General features: G+C 30.8%; 1 protein-coding gene across 1 annotated transcript in view; it reads left to right on the top strand.

The window, feature by feature from the left end:
* LOC137626990 (neuroligin-4, X-linked-like) overlaps positions 1-9586 on the top strand; it is a 33064-nt gene extending 23478 nt beyond the window's left edge. The window contains 11 exon segments of the mRNA XM_068357974.1: positions 781-978; positions 2959-3152; positions 4118-4214; positions 5152-5312; positions 5452-5646; positions 5939-6088; positions 7299-7378; positions 7776-7891; positions 8597-9375; positions 9377-9444; positions 9511-9586. Of these exon segments, the coding sequence (XP_068214075.1) occupies positions 781-978; positions 2959-3152; positions 4118-4214; positions 5152-5312; positions 5452-5646; positions 5939-6088; positions 7299-7378; positions 7776-7891; positions 8597-9375; positions 9377-9444; positions 9511-9586 (2114 nt within the window).
* Positions 9587-10000: the final 414 nt, after the last annotated feature.

Consider the following 10000-nt stretch of genomic DNA (forward strand, 5'->3'; position numbering starts at 1 on the left):
CACACACACACACACATATATATATATAAATATATATATATATATATAAATATATATATATATATATATATATATATATATATATATATATATATATATATATATATATATATATGTATCCATAGAAGCCATAAATATATATATATATATATATATATATATATATATATATATATATATATATATATATATATATATATATATATATATATATATATATATATATATATATATATATATATATATATATATATATATATATATATATATATATATATATATATATATATATATAAAAATATATATATATATATATATATATATATATATATATATATATATATATATATATATATTCATTCATATAAGCCATAAATTATACTCCCTCTAATGTCTGAATTTTTTTTCTGCCTCGGATCAGACAACCAAGGGGGAATCCATACAAAGATAATAGCTTCTGGTCGTGCTTGAGAGTCGACCTGGGCTCAAGAATCTGAGGATCTATTGACCTAGCAGCACCTCTTGGGTAAATTACTAAGTCGATGAAACCTCAGTTTTTTAGGCTGGGTTCGATTCCCCGGCTGATCAGAGGCTATTTTCTTAAAGCTGATTCCCCTTGAGTCACTGAATGCGCTGTAAAGAGAATCCAGATATAATGAGGAGTTTAATATATGGCTTATATGAATATGAATATGAAAAACTTGTCTAAATGTTCAAAATTATAATATACATATACGTACATACATCAATATCTGAACTTTTCAACTTAATCTACCCCAGGGTTTTACAACGCGAACCCTGACCCAGAGGGTCACGCAACCGTAGCTAACTACGGCCTGATGGACCAGCTGGCTGCCTTGCACTGGGTTCAAGAGAACATCGTCCGCTTCGGGGGTGACCCAGGTCAGGTCACAGTCATGGGTCACGGCACGGGAGCCGCCTGCCTCAACTACCTTGTCATATCGCCCGCTGCTACAGGTCAGTCAGTAAGTAAACTTTGTTCTCTGTGACAAAGGGAAATTTGAACGATTTCAAGATATCCTTAAGTGATGTTACTTGGGGTTGGAGGGATGACGTGATGTTTCTAATGGATGCATTGATAGTATTGCTGCTGCAGTTACTGTAACCTAACTAATTCTAGCACTACAACAACTAATAATAATAATAATAATAATAATAATAATAATAATAATAATAATAATAATAATAATAATAATAATAATAATAACCTAAAAAATTTAACTTTAATAATAATAATAATAATAATAAGAAGAATAATAATAATAATAATAATAATAATAATAATAATAATAATGATAATCTGAATAATAATAAAAAATAACAATAATAATAATTCTAATAATAATAGAATTAATAATTATCATTCTTCTTAATATTCTCATTATTATTATTATTACTATTATCGTTATTTTTTATCATTACTATTATTATTATTATTATTATTATTATTGTTATTATTATTATTATTATTATTATTATTATTATTATTATTATTATTATTAGTAAACTTAGCATCTTCACTCTTAAAAAAGATAATCAGGTCGAACAAAATCCTTCATCTATTCGATAAATGTGAATTCCTGAAAGGAAACGTATTTCAAAATCCCATAATTGGAACGAGAGTTAAATCATTCAGATAATACAATTACTATATCGTGGAGCATCTCAAGTTTCCTCAAAGGACTTCCTCATTTAATTTCAACTTTAATTTTTATGTTTTGGAATAATGTTTCTGTTTAATTCAGTTTATGGGTATTTTGATTTTTTCTAATATTATTGGAAATTGTTATATATATATATATATATATATATATATATATATATATATATATATATATATATATATATATATATATATATATATATATGTATGTATGTATATATATATATAAATATATATATATATATATATATATATATATATATATATATATATATATATATATATATATATATACATATATATATATATATATATATATATATATATATATATATATATATATATATATATATATATATATATATATATATATATATACATATATATATATATATATATATATATATATATATATATATATATGTGTATACATGTATATATATTTATATATAAATATATATGTGTGTGTGTTTGTGTGTGTATGTATACATAACTTCCTACTTGATTTCTTGTGATTCTTAATTAAAAAGTCAGATTAAATAAACTTCAATGTCTAAATCCCATTCCATTCTATTATTATTAAGACGAAACAGTTATTCATTTTTCTATTAACATCTTTTTATTCGTTATTGGATATTCCTTTTCCTATATTGTTTATTGTTCTTCTTTATAGATTTTCTATAATTGGAGTCTTGTTCTTCTACAAAGGCCAAACTACATTTATTTAGATTTTTCCATATTCTACAAAAAGTAATATTGTGTTTACCCTATGAAACGAGTTGGAACATTATTGAGAGAAAAGAGGGATGAAGATAATATAGTTTATAATATTTATGACTACTCAGGTTTACCGAATCTTTAAATGTTTAAACACACACACACAAACTCACTCCTATGTATATATAAGACATACAGAAGCAGACACACACACACTCACTCCTATGTATATATAAGACATACAGAAGCAGACACACACATACACATACACACAGACACACACACACACACACACACACACACACATATATATATATATATATATATATATATATATATATATATATATATATATATATATATATATATATATATATATATCAATATATATATATATATATATATATATATATATATATATATATATATATATATATATATATATATATATATATATACCTAAAACATATAAATTAACAGCCCCTCTAAACTAGTAAGACCATAGAATCCTTCCTACCATAATATCATTGGTCCAATCCTTCTCACCTGGACATCAGGAGCAGGTCTGTTCAAGCGAGCAATCCTGATGTCAGGATCTGCACTCAGTCCCTGGGCTTCAATCCGGGACCCATCTGGACACGACTTCGATGTAGCCACCCAGCTGGGCTGCCCTGTTCCAAACGACCTCTTTCGCCACTATGAAAATCTTCTTCAGTGTCTGAGGAAGAGGCCTCTGCATGACATATTGCAGGTGATTGATTATGTTGTTCTAGATGTATTGAGAATGAGTTTTTGATTACCAGTATACGTGGCCCGACAAAAATTAAATTGCTTTATTAGTTTTATATTAAAGGTAAAAAAACCATAAGTCCATCGAAAAGAAAAGGAACGATTATTACTCTTTAGACTATACTTTTGTAGCGTATACTATTTCCAATCATATACTATGCTTAAACTATAGGAACTTTTTTAAGAATTTGGTTATTAATATACTGTCTATTCTAATAGACAGTATGCCACCACAGATACTGTTCACACAAAGGGAGTAAGCTACATGGAATGTGAATAGCTAGAAACAATAATGAATTGGAATTTCTTTTTTCTTTTTTCTGTTTGTACCTAATGAAAACATTAAATACAGAAGGAAATATATATAAGAATAATTTCATTAATTGTTAATTTTTTTTTTTTGGTTAATATTTAAATAATTATATTGTATTTAGCTCCTTTTTTATGTTTTCCTGAACCGTGAAAAAAAAAAGAGATTAATGATACATTTGATTAAACAATATGGCAATTTGTTTCAATATATAAAGAATAATTGATTATTTCTTCTCCTTATGTACCAGGTAATGAATTTGAATGAGTTATTGGTAATTAAATTTTTTTGTAATTAGATATTTATTTCAGTGGATACGTTAAAAAATTTTATAGTTATAATTATAACTAAATTTTAACCGAAAGTCTATCTAAATAAGTAAAGGTGTGTTTTAGAAAAAACGAAATGTCATTAGAAATTTGAGTTTACATTTAACCTAACAATATTGTAATAGTTATTTTAACATAGGATGATTTCTTTTTATTATAGTACTTTTACTTCAATCGCGAAAGACAAATAATAAGTTAACTTTAATATTTCTGTCTAAAAATTAATTATGATTTAGGAAAAATATAACTTTTATAAAAGAAAATAACATTAACCCAATTTTCTTAAAGGTTCAACTAAAGACATCCAAGTTTCAAGTGGCTGTTGGCCCCAGCATTGATGGTGTCACTATCAAACCAGACTGGGAAGATCATATGAGAAAAATGGGTAAGTTTAACTTCTAAATTTCCGTAGATGGATTTGATATTTTTGTCAACTCAAACGCAAAAACAACCTATTTATTATAAATGCAATTTAGGGTCTTAACTCATAATGCATGAGATGGAAAATACAGCTGAAACCCGTAAATGTATAACATTACATATATAAAACTCTATACACAGGTATATTATATATATATATATATATATATATATATATATATATATATATATATATATATATATATATATATATATATATATATATATATATATATGTATATATATATATATATATATATATATATATATATATATATATATATATATATATATATATATATATATATATATATGTATATATATATATATATATATATATATATATATATATATATATATATATATATATATATATATATATATATATATATATATATATATATATAGATATAGATGCGCCTCCCTTTGTGGGTGGGGATACCTTAACGTGATGATCAGCAGAGCTGTACTAGGGCTACCTATAATAGCTACTTTTCCTGTGAGCAGTCAGACATAAATCTTCCACCATCACCAATCCTTAGTTGGCAAACGTGGTGATGAAAACTAGCCAAACCACAGTCATGAATAAGGACATGGATGTGGCCAATGTCCTGCAGAGTTCTAGACACAGCTGCTTTTGTTGTTGTTGTTGTTTTGATTGTTGTTGTTTTATATACACAGATATATACAGTTACGAACTGAAATCCTTGCATAATGAATACATACGTTTAAACAGAATAAAATTCCTAATTTCTAAACTATAATATAAAAGTTAACTTGCACCCAAGTACTTAATCGTATGTCATAAATACCCTAATTTGTCTATACCAAGTAATATTCTTAATCACTCAACTATAAAAAGAAAAATAAGAAAAATCTTAAATTTTCTCTTGACTTCAAAGGCAAGGAAGGTCGAACTCCAGTTGACCTCCTACTAGGAATGACATCTGCTAACCTCCTTGACATCCTGAGTCAGCAAGAAGTCAAAGATGGATTCGATGCTAAATATAGGGAGGATCTGCTGAGATCCTTCGTCGTCAATAACTATCGATATCATCTGCAGGTGAGTATTATTATTATTATTATTATTATTATTATTATTATTATTATTATTATTATTATCACCTGGACAACACATATATAAACTATACAATCTAATAATAAAAGTATACTTCACATGGAGTATTTTCATCTCGCCACAGGAAATAATGTTAGCCATCACAGCCGAGTACACTGATTGGTCGAGATCCCTCCATCAACCAATCAGCATCAGGGACTCAACCGGCCAAGGCCTTCACGATGCGAATATCGTCTCGCCGATGGCAGATCTTGCCAAGCAGCTCTACACGACTTCCCGATCATCTTATCTCTACGTCTTGGAGGAAGAAGTTTCAGATGTACGTCGATATGGATAGATTGGTTTTATATATGAAATAATAAATATGGTATATATTATTAATGAAAATCTTTAATAATCTACAGAAAGTTTTTGAATATCACCCATAGATTAGAGATGTATGCATCCAAATCATGCAAATAATATTCATGAAAATATGAAATAATAAATACCAATAAAAGAATCATGATATAAATAAAATCCTATATTCCTCTTCCATTCAAATTACTATTTTTCAATTTAGTTATTACTACAATAAAGCTTTAAATTTGAACTGATTATCTTTCCCAAAGTCTGGAAACGAGAGTCTTCTCCTGAACGAGCTGGCGTACGTCTTTGGTGGTCCTGTGGGTGCTCTTGGACCTTTGGCCTCAAGTTATAACTTCACTAAGATGGATGTCACACTCAGCAAATCCTTCATATCAATGTGGAGTAATTTCATAAAATTTGGGTGAGTACAAGGTGGTTTTAGAAGGGGTAGGGGTTGTATGAATCAGATTTTTACAGTTAGGATGATATGCAAGAAATATTTAGCAAAAGGTGAGGAGGTGTATGTCGCATTTATGGATCTGGAGAAAGCGTATGATAGAGTTGATAGGGAAGCGATGTGAAATGTGATGAGGTTATATAGAATTAGTGGAAGGTCTTTGCAAGCAGTGAAAAGTTTCTACAATAGTAGTAAAGCATGTGTTAGGATAGGGAATGAAGTGAGCGACTGGTTTCCGGTGAGAAAGGGGCTGAGAAAGGGATGTGTGATGTTGCCATGCTTGTTTAACTTGTATGTTGATGGAGTGATGAGAGAGGTGAATTCTCGAGTACTTAGACGAGGATTGAAACTGATAGACACGAATGATCATGAATGGGAGGTAAATCAGTTGTTGTTTCTGGATGATACTGTACTGGTTGCAGACTCGGAAGAGAAGCTTGGCCGATTAGTGACAGGATTTTGACGGATATGTGAGAGAAGAAAGTTGAGAGTTATTGTGGGTGAGAGTAAGATTATGAGATGTACGAGAAGGGAAGGTGTCGCGAGGTTGAATGTCATATCGAATGGAGAGTTACTTGAGGAGGTGGATCAGTTCAAGTACTTTGGGTCTGTTGTTGCAGCAAATGGTTGAATGGAAGCAGATGTACGTCAGAGAGTGAATGAAGGATGCAAAGTGTTGGGGCCAGTGAAGGGAGTGATAAGGAATAGAGGGTTAGGCATGAATGTAAAGAGAGTTTTGTATGGGAAAGTGATTGTACCAACTGTGATGTATGTATCAGAGTTGTGGGGAATGAAAGTGACGGGTAAACAGAAATTGAATGTGTTTTAGATGAAGTGTCTGAGAAGTATGACTGGTGTAGCTCGAGAAGATAGGGTTAGGAACGAAGTAGTGAGGGTGAGAACGGGTGTAAGAAATGATTTAACAGCTAGAGTTGATATGAATGTTTTGAGGTGGTTTGGCCATGTTGAGAGAATGGAAAATGGCTGTCTGCTAAAGAAGGTGATGAATGCATGAGTTGATGGGAGAAGTACAAGAGGAAGGTCAAGATTTGGGTGGATGGATGAAGTAAAGAAAGCTCTGGGTGATAGGAGGATAGATGTGAGAGGCAAGAGAGCGTGCTAGATATAGGAATGAATGGTGAGTGATTGTGACGCAGTTCCTGTAGGCCCTGCTGCTTTCTCTGGTTGCTTTGGATGACTGTGGAGGTAGCAGCAGTAGGGGATTCAGCTTTATGAAGCTTCATCTGTGCTAGATAACGGGGGAGGGTGGGCTGTGGCACCCTAGCAGTACCAGCCGAACTTGGTTGACTTCTTTGTCAGGCTGGGAGGAGCATAGAGAGGAGAGGTCCCTTTTTTTCATTTATTTGATGTCGGCTACAACCCCAAATTAGTGGAAGTACCTTGGTATATGGATATATATATATATATATATATATATATATATATATATATATATATATATATATATATATATATATATATATATATATATATATATATATACATATATATATATATATATATATATATATATATATATATATATATATATATATATATACTGTACATTTTATATCATTGATAGCATAAATCAATCAATTATACTTATGGTATCAATTCAAAACTCTATGTTCATATTACAGACATCCAAGAGACACAGTCTCCAAAGCTAAGATGTCCGAGAGTGCAAACGACATAACTTCTGAAGAGCAGATATGGCCCAAATATGATCCAGTCTATCAGAGATACTTTCAAATAGGTGAGGTTCCTATTTTTGTGGGGCTGTATTCCCTCAAAGATATAATGATACAATGATTTTCAATATTTTCTAGATATATAACCTTAGGTCAGGAAAGTACATTTATTCAGATTTTTTAAATTATTATTATATGTCTTCATGATAACTTACATATTAATGAAAAATTTCTTTCTTCTCTATAAATGAAATCCTATGTTCTTGATTTTAACATTCCCCCCTCTCTCTCTCTCTCTCTCTCTCTCTCTCTCTCTCTCTCTCTCTCTCTCTCTCTCTCTCTCTCTCTCTCTCTCTCTCTCTCTCTCTCTCTTCAATAACCCAACTCCTATGAATATCATTAACCTAAACTAGTAAAACATAACTTCTTCAATGCACTTCACAAAACTATACAACCTTAGTAAAATACTAATATTTAACTGATAGTACATCTAAAATTATATGATAAAATTCTAATCATCAATATAAATATGATATGAAGCTTTTCTCGAAACTTGCTTTAGGTAAATTTTAGTGTTTGGATTCTATTTGTAATAGCTTATGAAGCTGTAACATCCAAAACGTATTCATTGATAAATTCATGAAAATATTTATTCATAACAACAAGAGTCATACCATATATCTTATATTTAAGGAATATATCTTCTATAGATATTGTATCCTCGTTTTCACATAATTACTTTTAGTTACCTATATGTCTATTCATTCCAGGAACCCAGAACTCTGTACGTGACCATTACCATGCTGGAAAAGTAGCCTTGTGGTCCTGGCTACTACCTGGTCTCGAACGAGTGGGTACTCGATACGGCCCAGATAAAAACTTTCACAGATTACCAACTGATCTCCAGTCTGGTTTATACCCTGAATCAACAGGTCAGTATAACTTTACTGAAGGCTCTCTATCTAGCCCAATCACTCCAACCCTCACTGGCTTAACAAATACACCCCATAACTTGACAATTGTAGCTACGGCTAACAAAAACAAAGTTAGTGAATCAGGTAATTTGGATATGCTAAGTCAAATGGGAAAGGATTTCCCTTACACAACTGCACTGAGTGTGACAGTGGCTATTACCTGCTCTTTGCTAATCCTAAATATCCTGGTTCTTACTACCGTTTATTATCGACATAAGGCCAACCGCCGGAGCCTCGCCAAAGGCTTGCAGGACGCGAATAGCGAGAGTGGGAATGACGTCCAGTTGCACTCGTCTGGGGACAATTGTAAGACAATATATGCCCCAGGGCATTATGGAACCTTGAGGCCTTCTATTACAATGCATAGCAGCCTGGCCACAGCCTTTGAAGAGGAGTCCCAGCACGACTGGCCGCCAGACTACATAAGCAGCGTACAAAACATAGACGATATAACTGGCGTAACATCCAATAGGCTCTCTCCAGATACGCAAGGCATCGTTTCGAATACCCAAACGCTACATGAACCAAAAGAAAATATAATAACAGTTACAACGCTCAAGCAGCCTGTGGCTTCGCTACACATCTCCGAATGATGGTCAACTTGTCTCTACATATTCACCAGTCGATGGTCAACTCGTCCCTACGCATTCAACAAAAGAGTATCTACTAGTCCAAAATTGTTCACCCAAAGCAGGCCATCCAGTTACAAGTTATTCTCCGAAGGATGGACAACAGATTCCAAATTATTTGTCAAGTAGTGCTTTTATCACGAAGATTAGGGAGTAGTTATAGTCTATATCATTGTAATATACTAAAAAAAAGGTTCTACTTCTTTAAAAACAATGTTGGATATACTCTAGAATATAGGGCAAATCGGTCTCATGATTAATTTTGATCTAGTCCACTACCTATATATTTCCCTCTAAGATTAACATCTCGTCTTAAAAGTTATACTTAACAAAGGCCAAATAATAAAACTAATTTTCTTGAATAATAAAACACTCACTTCATGATACTCAGGAAAACAATGGTTTTCAGAAAACTAGCCAACTCATCTAACTACGTTCTTCGATCAAAGTCTTTTTTTTAATAATTAGTTTTTTTATGGTTCTGTTATTAAACTATGTCGATCAAACACATCCATTACTATGGAGCATTTACAACATCATCAGAGATGTAGAAACATAACGAATAATTGTT

Source organism: Palaemon carinicauda, chromosome 34 (genome assembly GCF_036898095.1).
Source record: "Palaemon carinicauda isolate YSFRI2023 chromosome 34, ASM3689809v2, whole genome shotgun sequence".
In the NCBI taxonomy this organism is placed as follows: domain Eukaryota; kingdom Metazoa; phylum Arthropoda; class Malacostraca; order Decapoda; family Palaemonidae; genus Palaemon; species Palaemon carinicauda.